Below are 27,679 nucleotides of genomic sequence, written 5' to 3'. Positions count from 1 at the left end.
TAAATGCCTCGAATCCTTGGCAGGTCATGATGTATAAGTGCATTGAATCCTTGGCAGGTCCTGATGTATAAGTGCATTGAATCTTTGGCAGGTCCTGATGTGTAAGTGCATTGAATCCTTGGTAGGTCATGATGTATAAGTGCATTGAATCCTTGGCAGGTCATGATGTATAAGTGCATTGAATCTTTGGCAGGTCATGATGTATAAGTACTGTAAATCCTTGGCAGGTCATGATGTATAAGTGCCGTGAATCTTTGGCAGGTCATGATGTATAAGTGCCGTGAATTTTTGGCAGGTCCTGATGTATAAGTGTCGTGAATCCTTGGCAGGTCACGATGTATAAGTGCATTGAATCCTTGGCAGGTCATGATGTATAAGTGCAGTGAATCTTTGGCAGGTCATGATGTATAAGTGCCGTGAATTTTTGGCAGGTCCTGATGTATAAGTGTCGTGAATCTTTGGCAGGTCCTGATGTATAAGTGCATTGAATCCTTGGTAGGTCATGATGTATAAGTTCACTGAACCTTTGGCAGGTCATGATGTATAAGTGCATTGAATCTTTGGCAGGTCCTGATGTATAAGTGCATTGAATCCTTGGTAGGTCATGATGTATAAGTTCACTGAACCTTTGGCAGGTCATGATGTATAAGTGCATTGAATCCTTGGTAGGTCATGATGTATAAGTGCATTGAATCCTTGGTAGGTCATGATGTATAAGTTCACTGAACCTTTGGCAGGTCCTGATGTATAAGTGCATTGAATCTTTGGCAGGTCCTTATGTATAAGTTCACTGAACCTTTGGCAGGTCATGATGTATAAGTGCATTGAATCCTTGGTAGGTCATGATGTATAAGTGCATTGAATCCTTGGCAGGTCATGATGTATAAGTACTGTGAATCCTTGGCAGGTCATGATGTATAAGTGCAGTGAACATTTGACCCCAGCGTCTAAAATATCAAAACTCAATGTTTTTGTTTTAGGGACATTTATTTTCAACAATCTCATATATTTAAAATTTAAAAGAAAACAAAACCTTAAATACAGTCTCTGACATGTTTCATCTGCATCATCAGGGAGAATGAAGTGACTTAAATTGTCCTACATGAATCAGCTGCATGGGGTGCAAAGAAAAAACATATTGGACAAACGCAATATTTGCGAGCTTGAATCCGAGTAGACAAGCAGCACATAAAACACCCAGAACTATGTTGCCGATCTTTCAGAGCACATATAGGCACATGTGAGCAGGACAAGGAAATCAAATTTAACTTAACAGACAAACTGAAAGGAACAATATTTTAATGATATGCATATCCAGCATTAATTAGAACATAAACATTCCATCAATAGCTCAGTGCATCACCTGCTAATGATGACATCATAATCAATGCAGTGTTCGAAATAGCTGCCTGTCCACTAGCCAAATGCCAATGACTTTTAAATTTGGCTCATATCATTTCCGCAAAGCTGGACCGACTCCAGTTGAAAATTAGTCAACACATATTAATGTCTATGAATCATCAAGGCAGATAAGGCATCATTTAATGTCCAAGTCTGGTGTCATTTTCATAGTTTATTGGAAGTGTTTAGGGCTAGCAAAATATGATGAGGGCTTGCAACTTTAGTCTGCTCATTTTGGTCGAAATAACTTGCCAACCTCAAGAAAATTGCAACAGAATTAATTCATACTTTATGTTATTTGGTAGCATGTAAGCTTTCAGGAAACAAAAGTCTACCACTACCAAAATCAACTCATGGGAATGACCTTTCTCAAGGTCACAAGATATAGGCCTATATAATTCGTATTTTCGTATTCTTGGATATTTGTAGGAAGGAAGAGATTCAAATTTATTATAGTTTTCTTTCTAATATAACTAAATTAAAGAACAATCTGGGTATACAACTTTTATTTACTGTATAAAAAATATCACAGGGACAATTTAATTCATTGTAATAGTTCAAGGTCAAATAGAGGACATATATGAAGAGTGGCCGAGAAGTTAAATGTTGCCATAGATTTTCAAATATTGGAATGAAGTCATACATATTATATTCAAATGTAAAATAATCACACTTCATATATCATTTTAAGAACTGAATGTACTAATTGTGGAAGCCATTAATAATTGTAGCCAGTGACAGTCTGAGGTAACAATGAGCAAGCCTCCAAGCCTCCGACTGAAATATTTGCTATTTTATGTTATTTGGATGCAAGTTTTGACGTTTATATAGTTCCAAAGACAATGGATAATTTGATAAGTCAAGTGTCCTTCAATACAAGTTTTACAATTTCGTACAAGTAATACTATTTTGTCCGTAGAAACGGGTCGTGGCATGAATATCATATGTTCCAGTATACTTGTTTTAGATTTGAAAGAAAATTATTACCAAACTATTGTCGTATAAATCCCAACTTTTATAAACTCCGATGCTTATTCACAACTTCTGATAGTTGAACACTCCTTCGTTTAAGTAAGTATATTGGTTGTATATTTCAGAAGTTAAATTTTTTGTTGTTGTATAATGCCGCACACAGCTATATTGCAGCTATATGACGGCGGCCAGTAAATAATCGAGTCTGGACCAGACAATCCAGTGATTGACATCATGAGCAGCGATCCACGCAATTGGGATCGATGACATGCATCAACCAAGTCAGCGAGTCTGACCACCCGATCCCGTTAGTAGTCGCCTTTAACGACAAGCACAGTCGCCTTTTACGGCAAGTATATATAAATACTGTGACGTTGTGCTAGATGTAAATAATATAACGTAGCTGTAGTTTCCAGTAATAAAACACTTACAGAACAATAATCATCTTTAATGTCAATTATATCATGTATGCTATTTCTCATATCACTTTAATACATTGTAATTTGTATGTGTATCATGTTTGGGAGAGGCATTCAGATAAGCAAAATTTGCTTGTTTGCCAATCCCTCCACTTAAAGGAAATAAATATGTTAATCTCATAAAGAACTGGAACTTGTAAACGCATGGGTAGTTGGCCGACTATAGTCTATTCTGGTGAAAGGGGCCCCGGCGAAACTCATGTCAGCCGGTTATCTATTACTGTCGCTGATACGCTGAGTGAACACAGGCTATACTGACTATAGATTCATTTATTTTAGTGAGCGAATCTATTCAATTTGAGTATAAGTACAAGATAACCATAGATTATTGCATAGCATAGCAATATGGCATACGCTCAAGTGAGTGAGTAAGTATGGTTGTACGCCGCTTTTAGCAATATTCCAGTCATATCAAGGCGGGGGACATCTGAGTGAGTGAGTTGGGTTTGACGTCGCTTTTGACATTATTCCAGTTATATCACGGTGTGTCGGCTTAATGTGGAAGGAAAGCCCGAAGTGATGCTGGTCTTAACGTTTACCTCTTCGGTGAAACCCACGAGCACGGGTATGGTGCTGACAAACCTAGAAACGTAATCGGGGCGAACCGGATTCGAACCCACAGGTTTCTGGGTGCCCAAGGGACGCAACTCTGCACAGCGAATCGCGGCGCCTTAGACGATTGGGCCCCCGAGAGCAATCTCATTAAAATCAGATCTTAGTTCTCGCTACCGCTAAACAAAGATCTGAGGACATTACGGGTCACGTCAGCACGACCTTTCTCGAATTTTGACCGACCAATGAAATAACGGACAAGAAATCGACATTACCCAATCAGAAGGCAGCTTTCTCGAGCTTTACGACACTAGTTTCAAACTGGCGACTACGCTTCGAAACATATTTTGACGTATTCTCGATTAAAAAAATTAAAACTGATAAGAAGAACACTCTGGAATGGCTTATAGATGGCCTAGATTGTATGGATATAATCATAAAACCCGTAACTGTCGTTCGGAATACCCCGTGTCAAATATTTCGTGGTTGCATGATTAGAAAACACGTTCCGACTGTCACTTTCATGATCTGGTAAGCGACGCTCTGATTGGTCGGATGAAAGGTCGCTCTGACGCGACCCCTAATGGGATGTCCTCAGATCTTTGTTTGGCGGTAGCGAGTACAAAGATTTGATTTTAATAAGATTGCCCCGATGGACACCAGAAATGGGCTTCACGCATTGCACCCATATGGGGAATCGAACCCGGGCCTTCGGCGAATAAACACACAAGTGCCTCGCTGTATTCTAAACAATCTTTGGGGACAGTATTTGGTCTACTCCTGCTACAAATTTAGTTTCAAGTCAAGAAACGGAGACAGAATCCACTGGCGCTGTTGTCTGAGATCATGCCGTTCCAGAATGGTAGCCGTAAATCTGAAAGAAGAAAAATGTCTTACAGCATCGTGCCAAAAGCGAGTAAAGTTGTTTAAATTCCTATATATTTCAAGTAATAACATCTGCATTTGCTGAATATTCCTGGTTCCGTTTTTCACCAATTTCCCAGACAAAAAAGAAGTTACAAGCCGGTTAAAAGAGTTAATTTTGTGACTTTAAACAGTAAAACAAATGGACTCAAGACGAGAAATGTCAATATCGGGTGTTTTAGAAATAGGTAACTTGTTCCGATATCAATATTGTCAAGATTGGTTGTAAAACGTAATGAATTTAATGAATTGCAAATTACGTACGCATGGGCTTCCATACATTGTTTATTTTATCAAGGAGGGTCCAGGGTTTATATTGATTTTCCACTATTCGATATAATTTTTCACATCATTACGTTTCTAATAATTGTAACAATGTTGGATGAATTTATAAAAGACAGGACTATGGTTATCGGTCTTGTTTAACACACATGTTCTCTGCTGGTGCGGCCGTAGTTACATAGCAGACGATGCTACACAATTTATGGTTGATGCGCATGTTAGAAGCATATTGGAAGCCAACTGCTATTATTTTCATCATCATCAATTACATTTTTAAATAAATGTGTATTTGTCAACTTACCATGAAATAATACGGCTCCGTTATCGTTGTTTTTTTCTGAATATTTTCCAAGGCACTAGCAGGATCACTACGAATTATCTCCCTTCGCGAGCTCTTCTTGATGTACGGTGGCCCGTGGGTGCCATATTCTCCTCGTTGGTTTTTATCTTTTTTGATGTGGGAATTAACCATTTTCCCGAAGGTTGATTTTGGTAGACTTTTTAATACAAACTCAAATACATTCAATTAAAAGGAAACAGTCGTAATATATTCTGTTGGAATTTTCTTGAGGTTAAATTACAGAATGACCAGACTAACCAGCCCTCCTGGCCAGGGAACTTTGGCAACTAATTCATACACTAAATCAATGTAACTGTGGCATGATGACAGAACCCCCACAATCAATGTACAGCACACTTCTATTGCATGTCATATTGTTTACATAAAATATCTGTTCATAAATACATATCACATAAGACCAAATTTACAAATAAACATTTCAAAACTGCACAAGTACTGCACTGCCAGCACCTGTGTACCAATCAACCTAACAATGATGGACTGATGTCAAGTGTTCCCATCAGTATACAGTCTACAGCAGGGGGAGACCCATACAAGGTCGAAGAGAACTCCGTAACTAAATACAACATTATAATAAACATAACTAAGCAAATGATCTCATCAATAACTCTACAAATCTAAAGTTTGGTAGCTGTCACATGCAGTATGTTTAACCCAAGGATATCCAAGTGGAATACAGGTATCTTGGTAGGAATTCCCTTGATGATAAGTACACTTCGGTCTGTGATATCCCTCCTACTTGTCTGGGCATGCTGATAATATAGTGCAACCAGAGACTATGAGTTGATAGTCCATGTTTACTTCTGGTTATCCATTACAGGTAAACTGGGACAACATGGAGTGAACATTTCTTATCTTTTGGTAAATTGCATTAGGAACCAAATAGTTGGGCTGGGACAAGTCTAAATTACTACCGGTGTACCTAACCCCCTATCACCCACCAACACTACCCGGGTACCCGCTGTAGGTCTCAAGAGTGAGGTACAAGGTGTCCGATTAGGAATTGTTTTACTAAAGCCCTGGCAAAAAGTATTTAGATCCATGTATAAAACAATCTGGTCAGGCATACACTGAAGCTGACTGAGGTGTTATCTGCACTAAAACATGTCAGAAGGAACAAGTGCAGAGTGCAGAAATGTGAACATTAGTGACTTGAGTGTAACCATGGTGTTTCATTGTAGTCATTAAAAAAATATATCCCATGAGAAACTACAGGTCCGGGTAGTCCTGTGGTAACCCAAGTCCCTCTCAGAATCTACCAGGCCCTACTACACCAAGTTACCCATCCCTGCCTTACTAACTAGTTCATCAAATTTAGCCAACATTGAGATAGACAATAAGGTTAACAACTGCAATGAATGAAGATGAAAACATCTGGATCTATGTCTGAGGCACTGACCCTGTGAATGAGACTCAATCCTGAAAATAAAGTATCACATGTACACCAGGGAAAGTTCACTGCCTTCGTCTTTCTCCAATGATGTAGGCTGCACTTGATTTCAGACCTGAACACCTGTGTATACAACTACAGCATCACCAGAGAGACAACAGTGTCTTCACAGAACTACATGTGTTATGTGATTGAGTTTTGGTCAGAAAGCAATGGGTACTACAGGAATGTGTGAGAATGGAGGTCCCATGTATGTAGTATGGCTGGAATATTGCTAAAACAGCACCACACTGAACTCACTCTCACTCCCACTGATCCAGGAGTGCTGGGGCATTGCAAGCCACAGTCATCACACAAGCAGTGTATGGTAGGAAAACAGGATTCACCCAGACCTCTTTCCCACCCAGTGGACTCCTCAGGTTCTTGGATCAGTCACATAAGCAGGCAGTGCAGCATTTGAATTTGACCCTGATCCTGTGAGTAAACTACAGTTGATGATACTGTAATAAGTGTGCTGGGTAAGTAGTTGCTCAGCAGTGCTCATGCAGAAGCCATAATGTTGTCCACGCTGTGGTAATCACAGTGCTCATGCAGAAGCCATAATGTTGTCCACGCTGTGGTAATCACAGTGCTCATGCAGAAGCCATATTGTTGTCGACGCTGTGGTAATCACAGTGCTCATGCAGAAGCCATATTGTTGTCGACGCTGTGGTAATCACAGTGCTCATGCAGAAGCCATATTGTTGTCGATGCTGTGGTAATCACAGTGCTCATGCAGAAGCCATATTGTTGTTTACGCTGTGGTAATCACAGTGCTCATGCAGAAGCCATATTGTTGTTGACGCTGTGGTAATCACAGTGCTCATGCAGAAGCCATATTGTTGTCTACGCTGTGGTAATCACAGTGCTCATGCAGAAGCCATATTGTTGTCGACGCTGTGGTAATCACAGTGCTCATGCAGAAGCCATATTGTTGTCTACGCTGTGGTAATCACAGTGCTCATGCAGAAGCCATATTGTTGTTTACGCTGTGGTAATCACAGTGCTCATGCAGAAGCCATATTGTTGTCGACGCTGTGGTAATCACAGTGCTCATGCAGAAGCCATATTGTTGTCGACGCTGTGGTAATCACAGTGCTCATGCAGAAGCCATAATGTTGTCCACGCTGTGGTAATCACAGTGCTCATGCAGAAGCCATATTGTTGTCCACGCTGTGGTAATCACAGTGCTCATGCAGAAGCCATATTGTTGTCGACGCAGTGGTAATCACAGTGCTCATGCAGAAGCCATATTGTTGTCCAAACTGTGGTAATCACAGTGCTCATGCAGAAGCCATATTGTTGTCCAAACTGTGGTAATCACAGAGCTCATGCAGAAGCCATATTGTTGTCCAAACTGTGGTAATCACAGTGCTCATGCAGAAGCCATATTGTTGTCCAAACTGTGGTAATCACAGTGCTCATGCAGAAGCCATACTGTTGTCAACGCTGTGGTAATCACAGTGATCATGCATAAACCATACTTTGTATGGTTTGCTCATCATGCTGAAGACCCGGGTTCTATTCCCAACATGGGAACATTGTGTGGAGCCTTTTTCTGGTCTCCCCTGCCGTAATATTGCTGGAATATTGCTAAATGTGGTGTTAAACAATAATCACTCACTCATCCATGACAAGATCCTACGCCATAATTCATCAGAAAGGTCATAGTCAATGTATATGCCACGCTTCATGAGAAAGGAAAGACCCTACTTCATGAGAAAGGCCCTCCTTCATGAGAAAGGCCCTACTTCATGAGAACGGCCCTCCTTCATGAGAAAGGCCCTACTTCATGAGAAAGGCCCTCCTTCATGAGAAAGGCCCTACTTCATGAGAAAGGCCCTCCTTCATGAGAAAGGCCCTACTTCATGAGAAAAGGCCCTACTTCATGAGAAAGGCCCTAGTTCACGAGAAAGGCCCTCCTTCATGAGAAAGGCCCTACTTCACGAGAAAGGCCCTCATTCATGAGAAAGGTCCTTCTTCATGAGAAAGGTCCTTCTTCATGAGAAAGGCTTGCCGAAAAAGGTGACTATGCTTGTCAAGAGGCGACTAATGGGATCGGGTGGTCAGTCTCGCTGACATAGTTTTGATGTACATCATTGTATCCCAATTGCGTGGACTGATGCTCATATCAATCACAGGACTGTCTGGTCCAGACTCGATTATTTACAGACCACCTTCATACAGTTGGAATATTGCTGAGTGTCGCGCTAAATAACTTAAAACAAACAAACAATACTTCATGAGAAAGGCCATAAGCTATGCAAAGCCCATAATTCATTTCAAAGGCCATTGTGTATGATATAGGCCATAATATTGTATGCTTGAGCAAAATGCAGGCCTACTTGTCTGATGCCATTTTATACACTATGAGAACAATACATGGCTACATTCACAGCTGACCAAGTGCACCACATTGTTATAGTCATCTTAACAACAAACAAAACAACCACAACAATCTGATAAACAATGTAAAGATTCCTATAGGTGGCACATCACAGCTTGGCTCAGCTGATTATGTGATTGGTAAAGGGAAATGGCAATCAAAAACTGAAGAACCCATTGCAGCCACATTGAAGTATCACACTGCGACTATAGCACTGTGGCCCGCTGTGAAAGAACATACTGAAGTCAGGTGTGCCATGGGCAGAAACAGTTTAATAACAATTCTAGCATAAAAGCTAAAGATACTTATGTTTCATGATATATTTCTGAATGACGATGTCAATTAATCATGTGCTCTGCCAGTAGAGACTTGTATAAACAGGCTCAATCATGGCATGGCCATTAAATACCATCATGCCAAACATTATGACATCATAATCATTACAATGTCTGTACAGTACAGTCAGCTGACTTGCATGAATATTTACACGAAGATCGATCATTGACATCAGGGGTAATGCTAAACTTCCTTCCACCACACCATGATGACCATGGCATATGTTACACTCCCCAGTGTTCCCTTCTTCAGATTGTTACTGCCAAAAGAAAGTGTCATGGAAGCCAGTAGTAAACTCATTATACTGCAGTGCCTTCTGAGCATGTTATCCATGTGGGTATCATTATCAGTTGTAGCGTTTATCATGCTTATGCTATTCACTTGTATTGCTATAATTTATACGTAACAAAACTCAAAACCATAGTAAAAAATAGCAGCCCCATTTTAGCTATACCTTCCTTGCTCTGTGTACCTGTCACCATGGTCACAACAATACCAGGTATATCATGTACACAAACATGCAGTCTGAACACAATGAGGCCATTCAGTATTTCCCTGACATTATGTGGCACGTTGGTGTGACTATGCCAGACAATGATCTCGGTAGTTATATGCACTGACCTCCGATACAGTGTGACATGGCAGAGGTCACTAGGTGAATGATGTCATCACACAGTTGATAATATCACATCATAACATCAGAATGTTAACTAAACGCACAGAAACATCAATGTGGATGTTGACAGGCATACATACAAGTTTCTTTTGTCCCAGAGGCATTTGCCCTTCACAGCATCATCTTGTCTAGGAGATGAGAATTTAGCCAATATTGGTGTACCATCAGATCAATGTTTAACCCTTCAGATAGTACAGCCACAAGGTTAGTGAACTACATACCTCAATAAGAAGCTTAATGTTTGTTTGACGGGGCTAACAAGCGTTTGAAACATGAAACCATATAAAACATCACTGATACTGTCATAACATGAGGGGGGCATAGTCCTCCTTGTGGACAGTGTATTTCGTACTAAGTGCGAGAGTCTGCGAATGCTGCTGATACACTCACAATAGGCCTAAGATCCAGGGCCTAGATCTTCGAAACGGTCATAGCCCTAAAATTATTGTAAAGTTAACGTAAGGAAATCGTATGGTATCGTAGCCTATTTTAAAAACTACCCTAGCCCTAAGATACCGTAAGATTGTCGTAAATCTAAGATAGCCCCATAAGTTCATGTTATCTACATCCATGATGGCAGCTAGCTTTGCCATAGACTTTTTTCAAATAAATAATCTGCCTTTACATTCAAACATTGACATTTCATTTTGTTAAACTGTGTGATTCAAATTGACATTTTGAAAACATGAAGATTGCATCAAAGATTTCACATCTAAAATGTTCTTAATCACGACAGCGATCCACATAACTATGGAGTCGATAGTTTATAACTTGTTTATCAGAGTCTTTGTTAAAAGAAGTGTGAAACAACATACCTTTTTGATAATTTGTGAAGGTAAAAAACGGAAGGTGTCGGCAAGCTAAGTAATGACCGTGAACTTATTGATAACTCAGGGGCAGCTAATCTTAGTTTATACTTTAGTTGTGAGTGGTTTCCATTTGTATTAGCCCAGTGAGACCATGCTCAATTTTACAGTTTTAATTTAAAAGCGTTCAGACAAGCCAAACATCATCGAATAGATTTGACACATTTACAATTGCAGTTATTTCGCTCCTCAGCCAGATTTAAATCAAATCAGACAAATCAGTTTAATAGCTCTACTTAATTTAAAATGACCTAAATGATCTCCCTTTGTCTGTCACTTTCCAATTATGAAAAGAATTATGGATCTAGATAAATATTAAAAAAATGACGACATCATCTAAATACATATAGATTGATATTGTATTTGAGTTCTTTGAAATATATTGGATATATAAATAACAAAACAAACTTAACATGCGTACATTGTTAATACATCTCGCTCATGGGTGCGCTGCTTCCTGAACCATTTTGTTTTTCAGTGTTTCCAGGTATAATGTTGGTGTTTTCTCCATAAACTTGACTTTTGACATAAACACAAAACAAGCAGTATTGTGAAACTGACCCAGTATACATAAATAACATCAGACCTGAACACGCATTGTAAATGGTGAATGCCTGCTGTTCAATCAAAGGTCTCGTCAGTGTCATGTTTACATAAAGTTCTGCATGCTCACGGGAGGACAATTTGCAGACAAAATAGTGAAGTATCTTTTTGCACATTATTTCAATTCTAACAGCCATAGTGTGGTAACACAACACTTATTGATTATAACATTTATTGGGTTTGCAAAATGCCTTTTATAATAAGAAAAAAACGTCTACATAATGTCAGTGAAAGAGTTGAGTGTTAAACAGTGTGACCTGACAATGTGATCATGAATTCCGTGTCACTTCTCCATGATAGTTATCATAGCTCTGTACAATCTGTGACAGGTTTACAATAGTTTTGAAAATGTATCTTTTCTTAAACCTAAGATATCTTATTTTTGAATGTATGTTGTTAAGATTAATCTTAGCTAAGATCGTTATGAAAATCTAGACCCAGGACTGTTATTATGCAGGTGAGGCAGCTTTATCACTCACCCCATCCAGTCCCTTCAACTCATCCCAACAACCAGATGGATTCAGGAGCCCACTCAAAACAAAAGACATTGGATGTAGATATGATCCAAAAAGTTCGACATCTGACTATATTAATAATACTTTTGGAAATGATACAGTGCCATTTGGCTGTATTTTGTAAGGGAGATATGAATCTCAACCAATTTGGTCAATATTTAGGGACCTGCTACATTAATGTCTTTAGTTTGACCTATTCTTCCAAAAATTGTTCCTTTTCATTCAACCCAGTATCAGCCCTAATGGCTGCTCACAGGATCCAGGTTTGCACAGTTATCACAGTTACAGACACCGTATCAGCTCAATCTAGTCTAAAAGCACCAAGCCATTGTATGTAGTGACTAAATGAACTATTCCCTGCAGGGGTCTTGAACCTGCTGCAATGTCCTTGTTGTTGGGGCCGTCTTCTCTGGGTTCACTGAATGCCGACAGCCATGGTAGCATGCTGCCCCAGTGTGGATGTGTTGTCCTTGCTACTGCTGTCTGATGGAGATGATGACGTCTTCTCAGACAAGTTGTTCATCTCCACTTCTGTGATGTTGTCTTGTCGCTTTTTAATCATGTTTCCACTGAAGTAACCTGGAGTAAAATGTGGTCTCCATTAAGTTAGAACATTAGTTCAACACATCTGCCTGCAACAGTGACTGTGTGCTACACTAGCTGGACATCCCAAACAACGTGTGATTGATATGTTCTAAGCCTCACAAGGAACGACTTGACCTGAACACATTCATTTTTCAACATGATCCCCTTCCACAACGCTACACATATTCCATATGTGTGCGTGTGCGTGCGTGTGTGCGTGCATGCATGCATGTGTGTGTGTGAGAGAGAGACATGTTGTGCCTGGTATGTTTTAGATGTCAGAAGCTTTAAAACTCAGTGAGCAGGTACTTTCTTTATCGCCAAAGTGACCTAGCCAGTCAAATGTACCTAGCCAGTCAGATGTACCAAACCAGTCACATGTACAGAACCAGTTACTATGTACCTAGCCAGTCAGTTGTACCTAGCCAGTCAAATGTACTTAGCCGTCACATGTACCTAGCCAGTCAGTTGTACCTAGCCAGTCGGATGTACCTAGCCAGTCAGATGTACCTAGCCAGTCAGATGTACCTAGCCAGTCAGATGTACCAAGCCAGTCACATGTACAAAACCAGTCACTATGTACCTAGCCAGTCAGTTGTACCTAGCCAGTCAAATGTACTTAGCCTGTCAGATGTACCAAGCCAGTCACATGTACATAACCAGTTAAATGTACATAACCAGTCAAACGTACATAACCAGTCACATGTACCTAGCCAGTCAAATGTACAGAACCAGTCACATGTACCTGCCAGTCAAATGTACCTAGCCAGTCAGATGTACAGAACCAGTCAGATGTACATAACCAGTCAGATGTACATAACCAGTCAAGCGTACCTAACCAGTCAAATGTACCTAGCCAGTCAAATGTACCTAGCCAGTCAAATGTACCTAGCCAGTCACATGTACCTAGCCAGTCACATGTACCTAGCCAGTCACATGTACCTAGCCAGTCAAATGTACATAACCAGTCAAATGTACATAACCAGTCAGATGTACATAACCAGTCAAACGTACCTAGCCAGTCACATGTACCTAGCCAGTCACTATGTACATAACCAGTCACATGTACCTAGCCAGTCAGATGTACAGAACCAGTCACATGTACCTGCCAGTCAAATGTACCCAGGCAGTCAGATGTACAGAACCAGTCACATGTACCTAGCCAGTCACATGTACCTAGCCAGTCAGATGTACCTGGACAGTCAGATGTACCTAGCCAGTCACATGTACATAGCCAATCACATGTACCTAGCCAGTACAATACATCATGCAGTTACTTACTAGTTTGAACAAGCAACTAAAAAAAACCACACCGCCCCCCCCGATTTATATTTTCAAAAGTCATTGCCTGAGAGCCAGTTCTTTTATTTATTTAAGCCTATTGTAACATGGTGGACAACTGCTAGTTGGCCCTGTACACTGACACCATAGGTGGAACAACATATACTACCTGCGACTCCCCCAGCTGCTGCTGCTAGTCCCCCAATCTTGGCCCCGGCCAGCAGCCCCAGAGGTCCGGCAACCACCCCCCCTAGGACTGCCCCTGCCACAGGAAGGATGGCTGCTTTGTACTTAGCTGCCTGAAACACAGAGAGACTGCCTTCAGAAGTCAAATTAATGCAGGGAACACATACATTTATAGACAGAAACATGACCAGCTTACAGACTCAGAAACCATAGAAATACAAAATAAACAGAGCCATAAGGCTTTGTAGCTCACCTAACATATGAAGTAATATTTTGATGACACTTCAAACTATTTTGGTACAAATATCTTCAGAGAGTTAAAGAGTGTAAAAAGTCTTTGATATACCCCTCCACCCTTAGATATGACAATAAAATCACAAAGTGGGGCATATGTATCCATATGTCATACATATGACTATACCAATCCAAACTAGTAAAACTCCCGAGAGAGAGTGACATTATGATGAACCCTGCCAGCATACCTTCGCTAGACTTAAAGCTCCCGTGTTGACATCCTGCTGCGCCTTCTCAATGTTGTCTTCAATGTGGTCGATCTGCTCCCCCTGGTGCTGTGCAGACACACAAGGTAGCAGGTCATATGTAACCAAGGCGATGTTCCAATTGACATAATACAGTACATCTTTCATTTACAGATATATGCTCTTTGACATAGCTGCATTAGTTTCAATGTTTCATCTACCAACAAATAACCATTTTAAAGGCCTCTGTATATACATGAGGAATTAAAACTAAAATATTCCGGACTTCAACTTTAATTTAGTTACAGCTCCTGTGCATGCATGCCATGTTGTGTGGAGCCTGAATGTTACAGTTGCCAGTTTAGACAGAGAGGTGACTTATGCTGCATTACATTGCTCTTACAACTGAAGTCCTGACTGGAAATGATTGACGAGCTATCAGAGTCTTCAGTATCTATTTGCCCAACATGACCTCCATGAGCCTCGTGACATCTGGTGTCGGAAGACACGCCTACTATATGTCATTATTATCTTCGCATACTTCCCTCAGGACTGATGGTTGGGCAGGGAGAAAGACATCTGTCATAGGAGGGCCCTTGGGTAATGCAGGACAAGTATAGAAATATAAACATAATACCCTGATTATGGAATATGTTTAACTTATCCTGCATTACACATTGCACTTTATCCGACGGAAGGTGGTGGTGCATACCTTCAGTCAAGTGCTAGGATAGCTGCCACGTGTCATGACATTTCGTAGAGTGGTCAGGTAGGTTAGGCTTGCCCGAGGTGGTTAATCTCCGCTACTCCCTGGGCAGTGAACACCTGCAACAGCAGCACATGTGAACAAACAGACATAACCTTTGGTGCTCTAAGGAGACCTAGGCTAATCGTTGGGTACCGAGTCGCGGAATCCCGCTGTCATGGCGACCCAGAAAACAAGAACCCAAAACCAAGAGTTTAGATAAGCTGGAAATGCTTTCAACAACTCGTCCCCTCTCCAAAACTGGAAAAGTCTTGATTGAGGGGTGTGGGGATGGGCTGCATCGCAGTCTACCGGCATTTCTTGATGTTGGTGATCTACTGGATTCCTTGGTGAGCCTTGGTGATCTCATGCAGGTTGATGGCCTTGGGGTGCTCAAATCCTGCTGTGTCACAGGGTCACAGGCCTGCAGGATGGTGGATCTCAGCCAAAAGGAGATGGTATTCCTATAGATTTCTCCTTTACAAGTCAGCAAAGTGGGCATGAACAAGCAGCACCTGTTCTTCCTCCTGGGCCTCACAGCTTCTATGTAGGCTCTGAGGGTCGGGACGGGACATAGCAGAAGCTCATCCTGGTCCTCAACCCCCATGATGGAACGGATGGATGGCATGGTAAAACGTCTATTCGGTTGTCCAGGCTGTTGGTTTCGGCTATAAAATCCCAGCACAGACCAAGATGGACGGACCCTCTGGAGTGTTGTTCCCACTGGACACCAGTGACATCTAGAGCATGGAGCTCGCTAATCCTGGCTGCCATAGCTTGAGCTAATGGAAAGACAGTCTTCTGAAAGTGCTGAAAAGAGGCCTTGATGATGTTTCATGGGGGGGTTGTCGGAGGTGCGTTACAACTTCTGATCCTCCAATCTTAAACTCCATATGTTAGCTGTCAACTCCAATATCGTGGATAGCTTCCAGTCTTGACAGACAGGTAGACAGCTATAGTACTGCCCTTAAAGTGTTTCTTCATTCTCAGGGAGTAAGTTATCCACCACAATTGCTCTGTTTCATCTGTGGAAGTAACCATGTTGCTGACAAAAAAATTCAAAGGAGGCCCATTTATCATCATACAGCCCCATGGTGGATGGTCTATGACCCTGAGCTATGGTCAGGGTCAGGCCTGAGGGTCTGTTGTTTCTGGTGGCAAACAGGTCAACATTTGGCTGCCCCAACTGCTGGTACAGTAGACAGAATCACTCCAGATGCAGTTTCCAATCTGTGGGGGATGGACAGTCCGGCCTTGATAGTGCATCGGCCTTGATATTTCTGCACTCAGGTATGTGTCTTGCTCTGTCCCCAATAGAATCCCGTCTATTAGGTGATAAAAACGGAACGTCTGATTCAAAAGGGAGTTCGAGTGGGTTGATCCAGCTCGCTGATGAACCAGACACCTGTGGTGTTGTCCGTGTCAGCTTGGTGTTGGTCAGTTGATGAGCCCAATACTGTACGACTTCCAGTTCCAAGTTGTTGATGTGCCACTGTTTTTGTTCTGGAGACCTCAGCCCTACGGTTGTTTGGTCCAAGAAGGGGACTCCCCATCCCTGGAATGAGGCGTCCATAAACAGGTGAAGATAATATGGATCCTCCCCCTGACCTGTGTCCTGTGCTGCTGTGAAGAGGCCACTGATGAATGGATTGAGGGCCTGCTAATGCCATCTGGACATATGTGACAACCATGTCCCATTGATCTGGTGGGAGGCACAACAAGCCTCCTTGAGTAACCAACTCAGTTGGTGAAACAGGCACATCGTGAAACCCTGTTGAGAGATGAGTTGTTGTCCCTCTAAGTTCATGTGGTAGTTGTCTATGTACGACATGAAGCCGATCCCCCTCAGGTGTAGGAAGAAGACAATTGGCTACATAATGCATGTGAACGTGGTACTGGTGATTGTTGAAGACGAATCCCAGGTGCTTTCTGTGTGTGTGTTTGTGTTTGTGTTAGTGTGTGTTAGTGTGTGATGTGGACCCTTCTATTTCTTGCCATTACATAAACCTGACTTGGCAGCAAACATCAACTATGCTCAGACCAGTATGAAATTTAACCAGCAAAGGATAGAATCTTAAAACAAGAGTCATCCGAAGATGACATATCCCCCCGACAAGGCATGTCGGTAAACTGTGTGTACCTTCAAATGTATTTAGATGCCAAAACTAGAAATATAATGAAGGTTATTAAATATTGGTTCATGTAGCTCACTTTCTGATAATCTCATGAAATTGTAATAACAATAACTTCGCAGATTCACATATGAATAGCTCTGTAGTAGCCTCATGACACAAAGGCATAAAGAGAATGTACTAGCTTATGTAGCTCCCATCATATATAGTATATGATATCGGTAAATAGTACACCTTAGAATTATATGTCAGGCGCTACAAATTAAAAAGATTAAAATCTATAAATAACAAACTGCACTACTAGTGAACATGATTGATATGTGCATAAAGTTTGGTGAATCTCTGTCGCATGGTTTAGAAGATATGCTCCAGACGAGGACATTACCCTAAGTTTATCAATTTTCTATTGAAAAAAAGAAAAAAAAGAAGAAAAAATCTGTTAATAGCAAAGGCACCACTACATAACCTGCTTGATAGGCGTAAAAACGTTTGGGAAGCTAAGTTGTATGGTTCGGGAGATATGGTCCAGACAAGAGCATTATATTTCTATGGAAACGATAAAATTAAAAAATCTAAACATCTCTAAATAGCAAAAGGCACTACCACTGAACCTGATTGGTAAGTGTACCAAGTTTTGTGAAGCTAGGTTGTACGGTTTAGGAAATATGCTCCGGACAAGAGCACTACCCTCAAATTTCCTAAGTTCATTATATTTCTATGGAAACGACAAAAATAAAAAATTCTAAAAATCTCTAAATAGCAAAAGGCACTACCACTGAGCCTGATTGCTAAGTGTACCAAGTTTTGTGAAGCTAGGTTGTACTGTTTAGGAAATATGCTCCGGACAAACAATCATTACAGACGGATGGACGGACAGATGGACATACTGATGGCTATATCCCTCCGGCATTATATGTCGGTGGGATAAAAACTGGATAAGATCTTGTCTCTCACATCCTGCTTAGTGAAGAAGAGAATAATGACAAATAGGGGGCATGTCTTCTGACACCAGATGTCACGAGGGTCATGTTGGGCTAAGAATTACTGAAGACGCTGATCGTCATTCATTTCCAGTCTACTTTGGTAGTAAGAGCAATGTGCAATATGTAATGCAGGATAAGTTAATAGTTTAGGTCATGGTAAATGCATACGGTACATTAATAGGAGACTGATGATGTCAGGTTATAGTAGATACATACATAGACAGACACTGATGATGTTAGATTATAGTAGATACATACATAGACAGACACTGATGACGTTAAATTATAGTAGATACATACATGTTACGTTATAGTAGATACATACCTCGACCATAGATGCAAATTCATGGATCATCTCATTGAGCTCCACCAGGTTCTGAAATAAACAGGAGCTGTGGGTCTGCAGGGCAATGGGCAGGGGTAGACATGCAAGCTATGAGCAGTTACACAGAACTCAATTTGTATACAAACATAAAAAAAGTTTCATTACTGACGAATCAATATTTTATACTGCCTTTGGCTCACTCATAGAACTTATAGAAAGCATGTTAATTTTGGATGGTCCATATTATGCTGATAAATAGTTACATTATCCATTGTCATTATGCATCATAGATGGAGTCCTGTATCATGATAACACCAATACCAAATGATGATTACGGGATTCTTCTTTCCCCATTTATCATTGTTTGGAGAGACAGGGTCCCGATCCACAAAGCCTTTGCAGCATTATGACCTATTATCGTTGGCTTACAAATGACTTACTGCTACGAACACTTTGTGAATCTGGGCCCTGAAGCATGGTCTGCAGTGAAATATGGATGTTTCAGATTCCAAACAGTACCAGGGAAGGCAGTGTCACATCTTCACCACAATCTACTTGCTACCACCTACATTAGTATTGAAACATTTGTCAAAATTTTTACAAACCTGTAGAGGTTATGAATTCTCTGATGAAATCCTCCTTGGGGCACTTATTGCATTTTCCAGGCTACAGAAAATCTACATGACATGTTGTAACTATTTTGTTCCTAATAAAATATTACCACACTAAAAAACAACATTTTTTTGTGTGTGTAAGATGTACGACCACCCAGATGTACGACTACAGGTTTGTAAAATTCTCTTTCTGATTAAATCCTCCTTGGGGCACTTATTGCATAAAGACAGACTCCCAAAGATTACTTAGATAGCGGCATCCGTCTGCAACAAGCGTAAACAACACATCGTTTTAATAAGAGAGTTCCTTTATTTTTTAAAAAAACAACCTATCGTATAGCTCCACCGTTGAGAGGCGGGGGCTGAAGACAGGGCGTGGTCATAACCAAAGTTGATAATTATACTTTAGTAAATACTGAGAACTCAAATACCCCCCCCCCCCTTTTTTTCACCGTATACGAGTGAATTTTACGGGGACTTCGAAAACTATAGAGAATCCCTTAGTCAGGCTAGAGGGTCCCCGTAGTATCGGATGCTGCCAATCCGTCATCTAGTCGCGACTGGAGGAACTCCAGGACAGCTACTAGATTCGCAGAAAAGGGATCTGGAACCCCCCTATCGACACACCATCGCGCATAGCAGGCCCATCTATCCTCATACTGAACGTTTGTCGAATCCAGTTAGCCAGTATTGTGTCTGCAACTCGTGCAGAAATACCGCTCTTCTGGAGGCGATTCCTGACAGTGGCCAAGCCTCCCACTGAATCCTGGGATTCGGGTGGAGGGCCCCGTTCTGGGATAGGAGGTCCGGTCGTAAAGGCAATAGAACAGGAGGCTGAGCCAGAAACCTGAGAATTACGGGAAACCAACTCTGCGCCGACCAAAGAGGTGCAAGTAGCACAAGTAGTCGCGCAGGCTGAGTGGCTAGCTGAGACAGGACCCTGGAAACCAGAGGAACTGGTGGGAAGGCCCACAGAACTCTGTCCGTCCAATCTAGCTGGAAGGCGTCCGGTGCCACCGACCTCGGGTCGGGGACTCGGGAGCAGAACGTTGGTATCTGGTAATTCACTCCAGACGCAAACAGATCCACCTGGAACGACCCGTACAACCGGGAGATAACTCCGAATGTCCCCGGGTCGAATCTCCACTCGTGACGAGCGAGGATCCGGCGAGACAGAGCGTCCGCGTGGACGTTGTTTACCCCCGGGAGATAAACAGGTATCACCCTGATGTCGTGGGTATCGCACCACAGGAGGAACTGCCACGTCTCTTGGAGGAGTGACGTAGACACCGTTCCCCCCTGCTTCCTGATGTAAGTCATCGCCGTTTGGTTGTCCATCTCTAGACGAACCACATGGCTCCGAAGCATATCCTGGAAGCGTTGGAACACCAACCTGACCGCTCTCAGTTCGAGCACGTTGATGTGCAGTGAGATCTCTTGCTGGGCCCATAGTCCCGATGCTGTGTGATCGTTCAGAACGCCTCCCCAGCCGGAGAGTGACGCGTCTGTTTGAACTGTGAGAGACGGAACGGGAGTGTCAAGGGGGAGCCCCCGGGACAGATTCCCGTCCTCGGTCCACCACTGAAGGTGTGTAATGAGCCATAACGGGGTCTCGAATATCGAGGTCCACCGAATTCGCCCATAGCTGGCGTAACGCTTGTTGAATGGGTCGCATTCTTAAGCGCGCTCGCCAAACCACATCTACAGTTGCCGCCATGTTGCCTAGCAACTGGAGCCAAGTACGAGCAGTGTGCCTGTTGGAGGTAAGGAACTGTAAGGTTACGCTCCTGACCTTGGCAATGCGTTCTTGAGTTAGGGAGACAATCCCTCTCTCTCTGTTGAAATTCGAAATTGTTGAAATTGTGGGGTCAGATCCGACTTCTTTAAATTGACTATCCACCCGAGCGTAATTAGAATGTCTAACACCTCTTGTGTAGCCATCTGGCTCATGTGGTGAGATAGTGCACGTTGTAACCAGTCGTCGAGGTACGGGTGACATAACCGCCCTTTCGATCTGGCCACTTGGGCAGTAATCAACATCAGCTTGGTGAACACCCTCGGGGCCGTAGCGATCCCGAAGGATAGAACCGGGAACTGATAACACCCCCTGTCGAAAGAAAACCTTAGGTATTTCTTGAATTCGGGGTGTATGGGTACGTGGAGGTAGCCATTCCCCTGTCTCTACAGCAGAGATCACTGCGCGCAGTGTCTCCATCTTGAAGGACGGTACCTCTATTAATTTGTTCAGCCTTCTCAAGTTGAGAATGGGTCTGAACCCTCTGCTTTTTTTGGTGACAAGGAAATACGTCGAGTAATAACCCTCGTTTTCCTGTCTCAAGGGTACTGGTTCTATAGCCGCCTTCTGTAGAAGCGCTACGACCTCGGCCCTTAGTATTTCTGCCTTCTCTCGGGTAGCGGGCACTGGGGTGTGCCTTATCCCGGAGAAGGGTGGCGGAGGCAGTCTCCATTGAGGCAAGTGGCCTTCCCTGAGTGTGGACAGGACCCAGGGGTTGGATGTTACCTTCTCCCATTCCGACAGGAATAGAGTAAGGCGGCCGCCTATGGGGAATGCTGGCTTGAGGGAGTGAATCCCGACAGTAGACAGTTCTGCGGCTGGTCTTTGTGGGTTCACCCGGGGCGTCCCGAGGGTTACTGGGAACCCTGTGGGTTCCCTGCACCTTGAAAAGGCTGCTGGGATTTACCCGCGCCTCGGCCCCTGCCTTTGCTTTTCTTGCCCCTCCCCGAGCCCCTGCCTGATGGAAGCGGCTGCTTCCAGGAAGGCTTGGCTTGCCGAGCCGGCGTCTCGACATGGGAAGAGTCAAGTGGGGATGGCCGTTTGCGGGGCTTACTAGGCACTTCCAACAAGGCTGTTGAATCCTTGATGGAAGGGGTAAAGCTCCGCGGCCTCCCGAACTACCTGCTGCGCCCCCGGGAAAAGGGTAGAACCCATCCGAAAGGGGAGCGCCAGTAGCTCTTGGCGTGTGGATGCTGAATACTTAGGCACAGACATCCATAGCCTGCGCATGCCCATGATTGCGCACATCATTTGGGAGGCACAACTACGTATAGCGTCCCTCGCCAAATGACTATGGACCTCAGTGAGTTGCCTGGCTTACTCCGATGAGTCGCTCTGGCCATCCCCCACCAGCTCCCTCTGCACTGCAGAAAGGTACGCTGAGTGGACCGTAATCCGAAGCTGTTGGCCGGCATTACTAAACTGCTCCTCGAAGCAGAAGTAAGCCGCCTTCAGCTCGGTGCCACAGATTGGGAAGGGAGGCAATCGCCGGCCCTGCTTGGCTTTAGCCAAAGAGGGGATCGAAGACCCCCCTAGGGTCACCGAGGTCCAGACGCATTCGTCAACCGAAGGCACCTCGAAATCCCGGTCCTCTGCCATAGGGTACCGTTTACTAAGTTCGGGTAGGTCGAACTTTTTTCGGTTACCCGATAACAGGGGATTGATGACCTCGTGCGCCAACGATGACAGAATACGGAGTCGCACCTGGGGTGGCTTGCAAGGAGAGGCCCTGTTTGGGTGGTCGTACATCATACACAAAAAAACCCTCTTTTTTTAAATGTGGTAATATTTTATTAGGAACAAAATAGTTACAACATGTCATGTAGATTTTCTGTAGCCTGGAAAATGCAATAAGTGCCCCAAGGAGGATTTAATCAGAAAGAGAATATCAAGTCTGAATGCACTTCAATATTCTTGTGCAGCATTTCTCCCTCTTATCACCAATCTATCATGAAAGGGACTATGAAATGTCACAGAGTGCACAACTCAGAGGATGGGGCAATCACAATCCCTGACATCACAAACTGGGTGTCCCTCCTCCTAATCTAGAAGCATAAGTGTAAGTATAGTCTAATTGTGTCATCCAGTAGTGAGAGGATGGACTGTAAGTATAGTCTGGGTGTGTCATCCAGTAGTGAGAGGATGGACTGTAAGTATAGTCTGAGTGTGTCATCCAGTAGTGAGAGGATGGACTGTAAGTATAGTCTGAGTGTGTCATCCAGTAGTGAGAGGATGGACTGTAAGTATAGTCTGAGTGTGTCATCCAGTAGTGAGAGGATGGACTGTAAGTATAGTCTGGGTGTGTCATCCAGTAGTGAGAAGATGGACTGTAAGTATAGTCTGGGTGTGTCATCCAGTAGTGAGAGGATGGACTGTAAGTATAGTCTGGGTGTGCCATCCAGTAGTGAGAGGATGGACTGTAAGTATAGTCTGAGTGTGTCATCCAGCAGTGAGAGGATGGACTGTAAGTATAGTCTGAGTGTGTCATCCAGTAGTGACAGGATGGACTGTAAGTATAGTCTGCGTGTGTCATCCAGTAGTGAGAAGATGGACTGTAAGTATAGTCTGAGTGTGTCATCCAGCAGTGAGAGGATGGACTGTAAGTATAGTCTGAGTGTGTCATCCAGTAGTGACAGGATGGACTGTAAGTATAGTCTGGGTGTGTCATCCAGTAGTGAGAGGATGGACTGTAAGTATAGTCTGGGTGTGTCATCCAGTAGTGAGAGGATGGACTGTAAGTATAGTCTGGGTGTGTCATTCAGTAGTGAGAAGATGGACTGTAAGTATAGTCTGAGTGTGTCATCCAGTAGTGAGAAGATGGACTGTAAGTATAGTCTGAGTGTGTCATCCAGTAGTGAGAGGATGGACTGTAAGTATAGTCTGAGTGTGTCATCCAGTAGTGAGAAGATGGACTGTAAGTATAGTCTGAGTGTGTCATCCAGTAGTGAGAAGATGGACTGTAAGTATAGTCTGGGTGTGTCATCCAGTAGTGAGAGGATGGACTGTAAGTATAGTCTGAGTGTGTCATCCAGTAGTGAGAGGATGGACTGTAAGTATAGTCTGGGTGTGTCATCCAGTAGTGAGAGGATGGACTGTAAGTATAGTCTGAGTGTGTCATCCAGTAGTGAGAAGATGGACTGTAAGTATAGTCTGAGTGTGTCATCCAGTAGTGAGAGGATGGACTGTAAGTATAGTCTGAGTGTGTCATCCAGTAGTGAGAGGATGCACTGTAAGTATAGTCTGAGTGTGTCATCCAGTAGTGAGAAGATGGACTGTAAGTATAGTCTGAGTGTGTCATCCAGTAGTGAGAGGATGGACTGTAAGTATAGTCTGAGTGTGTCATCCAGTAGTGAGAGGATGGACTGTAAGTATAGTCTGAGTGTGTCATACAGTAGTGAGAGGATGGACTGTAAGTATAGTCTGGGTGTGTCATCCAGTAGTGAGAGGATGGACTGTAAGTATAGCTTAGAGTGTAATCCTATTGTGAGAGGATGGACTGTAAGTATAGCTTAGAGTGTAATCCTATTGTGAGAGGATGGACTGTAAGTATAGCTTAGAGTGTAATCCTATTGTGAGAGGATGGACTGTAAGTATAGCTTAGAGTGTAATCCTATTGTGAAAGGATGGACTACACCCACAGCTTAGAGTGTAATCCTGTAGTGAGAGGAGGGACTGTAAGTATAGTTTAGAGTGTAATCCAGTTGTGAGAGGATGGACTACACACACAGCTTAGAGTGTAATCCTGTAGTGAGAGGAGGGACTGCACACACAGCTTAGAGTGTAATCCTGTAGTGAGAGGAGGGACTGCACACACAGCTCAGAGTGTAATCCTGTAGTGAGAGGAGGGACTGCACACACAGCTTAGAGTGTAATCCTGTAGTGAGAGGAGGGACTGTAAGTATAGCTTAGAGTGTAATCCTATTGTGAGAGGAGGGACTGCGCACACAGCTTAGAGTGTAATCCTGTAGTGAGAGGGGGGACTGCACACACAGCTCAGAGTGTAATCCTGTAGTGAGAGGGGGGACTGTAAGTATAGCTTAGAGTGTAATCAAATAGTGAGAGGGGGGACTGTAAGTATAGCTTAGAGTGTAATCCAGTAGTGAGAGGGGGGACTGCGCACACAGCTTAGAGTGTAATCCTGTAGTGAGAGGGGGGACTGCGCACACAGCTTAGAGTGTAATCCTGTAGTGAGAGGAGGGACTACACACACAGATCAGAGTGTAATCCAGTAGTGAGAGGGGGGACTGCACACACAGCTTAGAGTGTAATCCAGTAGTGAGAGGGGGGACTGCACACACAGCTCAGAGTGTAATCCAGTAGTGAGAGGAGGGACTACACACACAGCTTAGAGTGTAATCCTGTAGTGAGAGGATGGACTGTAAGTATAGCTTAGAGTGTAATCCAGTAGTGAGAGGAGGGACTACACACACAGACTGTAAGTATAGCTTAGAGTGTAATCCAGTAGTGAGAGGAGGGACTACACACACAGCTTAGAGTGTAATCCTGTAGTGAGAGGAGGGACTACACACACAGCTCAGAGTGTAATCCTGTAGTGAGAGGGGGGACTGCACACACAGCTTAGAGTGTAATCCTGTAGTGAGAGGGGGGACTGTAAGTATAGCTTAGAGTGTAATCCTGTTGTGAGAGGAGGGACTGTAAGTATAGCTTAGAGTGTAATCCTGTAGTGAGAGGAGGGACTGTAAGTATAGCTTAGAGTGTAATCCTGTTGTGAGAGGAGGGACTGTAAGTATAGCTTAGAGTGTAATCCTGTAGTGAGAGGATGGACTGTAAGTATAGCTTAGAGTGTAATCCTGTAGTGAGAGGATGGACTGTAAGTATAGCTTAGAGTGTAATCCTGTAGTGAGAGGATGGACTACACACACAGCTTAGAGTGTAATCCTGTAGTGAGAGGATGGACTACACACACAGCTTAGAGTGTAATCCTGTAGTGAGAGGATGGACTGTAAGTATAGCTTAGAGTGTAATCCAGTAGTGAGAGGATGGACTGTAAGTATAGCTTAGAGTGTAATCCTGTAGTGAGAGGAGGGACTGCACACACAGCTTAGAGTGTAATCCAGTAGTGAGAGGATGGACTGTAAGTATAGCTTAGAGTGTAATCCTGCAGTGAGAGGATGGACTGTAAGTATAGCTTAGAGTGTAATCCTGTAGTGAGAGGATGGACTACACACACAGCTCAGAGTGTAATCCAGTAGTGAGAGGGGGGACTGTAAGTATAGCTTAGAGTGTAATCCAGTAGTGAGAGGGGGGACTGTAAGTATAGCTTAGAGTGTAATCCTGTAGTGAGAGGAGGGACTGCACACACAGCTTAGAGTGTGGTAGTGAGAGGGGGGACTGTAAGTATAGCTTAGAGTGTAATCCAGTAGTGAGAGAGGGGACTGTAAGTATAGCTTAGAGTGTAATCCAGTAGTGAGAGGGGGGACTGTAAGTATAGCTTAGAGTGTAATCCAGTAGTGAGAAGGGGGACTGTAAGTATAGCTTAGAGTGTAATCCTGTTGTGAGAGGATGGACTGTAAGTATAGCTTAGAGTATAATCCTGTAGTGAGAGGAGGGACTGCACACACAGCTTAGAGTGTAATCCTGTAGTGAGAGGATGGACTGTGAGTATAGCTTAGAGTGTAATCAAATAGTGAGAGTATAGATTGTAAGAATAGTCTAAGTGTGCCATCCAGTTGTGAGAGGATGGACTGTAAGTATAGTTTAGAGTGTAATCCTGTAGTGAGAGGATGGACTGCACACACAGCTCAGAGTGTAATCCTGTAGTGAGAGGATGGACTGTAAGTATAGCTTAGAGTGTAATCAAATAGTGAGAGTATAGATTGTAAGAATAGTCTAAGTGTGCCATCCAGTTGTGAGAGGATGGATTGTAAGTATAGTTTAGAGTGTAATACTGTAGTGAGAGGATGGACTGTTAGTATAGCTTAGAGTGTAGTCCTGTAGTGAGAGGAGGGAGAGCTGCACAGTTACCTCCTGCAGGTTCTCCCAGGATGCTGCTGCCTCTGTGTTGTGGGGAACAACGTGAAGCTGGACCTGGTGGCTGCCAAGTGATGAGGGAAGACTGGTGGAGGTGATTTCTGCACTTGGGCAGGAAGGTGTGGATGGGGAGGAGCTGCAGGAATCTATCAAAATAGAATTGGACATTTATATACTTAATCTCACACTATTCATCTCTGTTTCTTCTTCAATCCTAAGTGGAAAATATGCTCATACAAAGGTTCATACAATTTGCCCTGAACACCCCTCACGTCACCATAGTTACCTCCCAACAATCTGGGACATGCACACTCTGTATGCATGTTGACCTATACACACTAGTCACATGTTTCCCCAGCCAACTCATTCTCTTTCTAAAGCTTTATAGGCTAAGGGAATTGTGATGCGGGGATGGACGGGGTGGATGAGATAGGATAAGTATATAAATAAACAAGTTATTGTAAAACTTACAAATTTTTAACCTTATCCTATCTCACACTAAGGATTTGTTGAAGGTGGGGCGCAACTCCAGTGTTCCCGTGGCTTTTCAAACTGCCAGTCCTGGTGAACTGGCAACTCTTAAAATTACCAGTCCCACCCAAATTTTAATCAGTCCTACCTTTCAACACCCCAAAAACGTTGGAAAATTACCTGGTTCTAATTCTTCCAACATCATGTTCAATGCAATGATGTCATCTCTGCAGTAACTTAGTAAGATTTCAACGCCATTCACAAAAAGTGATTGAATCGGTTCCCATCATTAGTGTCGGATAAAGCCGAT

At 43.1% G+C, this 27,679-nt stretch overlaps 1 protein-coding gene across 1 annotated transcript in view; it reads right to left on the bottom strand.

Annotated features, from left to right (window-relative positions):
• Positions 1–985: 985 nt before the first annotated feature.
• LOC139463749 (syntaxin-17-like) overlaps positions 986–27,679 on the bottom strand; it is a 34,044-nt gene continuing 7,350 nt past the window's right edge. The window contains exons 4-8 of the mRNA XM_071245015.1: positions 26,893–27,044; positions 18,499–18,549; positions 14,317–14,403; positions 13,818–13,947; positions 986–12,361 (exon numbers count right to left, since the gene is read on the bottom strand). Coding sequence (XP_071101116.1) covers positions 12,198–12,361; positions 13,818–13,947; positions 14,317–14,403; positions 18,499–18,549; positions 26,893–27,044 — 584 coding nt within the window. The 3' untranslated portion in view covers positions 986–12,197. The remainder of the gene's footprint in view (positions 12,362–13,817; positions 13,948–14,316; positions 14,404–18,498; positions 18,550–26,892; positions 27,045–27,679) is intronic.

Source organism: Haliotis cracherodii, unplaced genomic scaffold (genome assembly GCF_022045235.1).
Source record: "Haliotis cracherodii isolate W230 unplaced genomic scaffold, xgHalCrac1.p SCAF_16, whole genome shotgun sequence".
Taxonomy (NCBI): domain Eukaryota; kingdom Metazoa; phylum Mollusca; class Gastropoda; order Lepetellida; family Haliotidae; genus Haliotis; species Haliotis cracherodii.
Note: the sequence above shows the minus strand (reverse complement) of the source record. Positions and strands in the feature narration are given on the sequence as shown.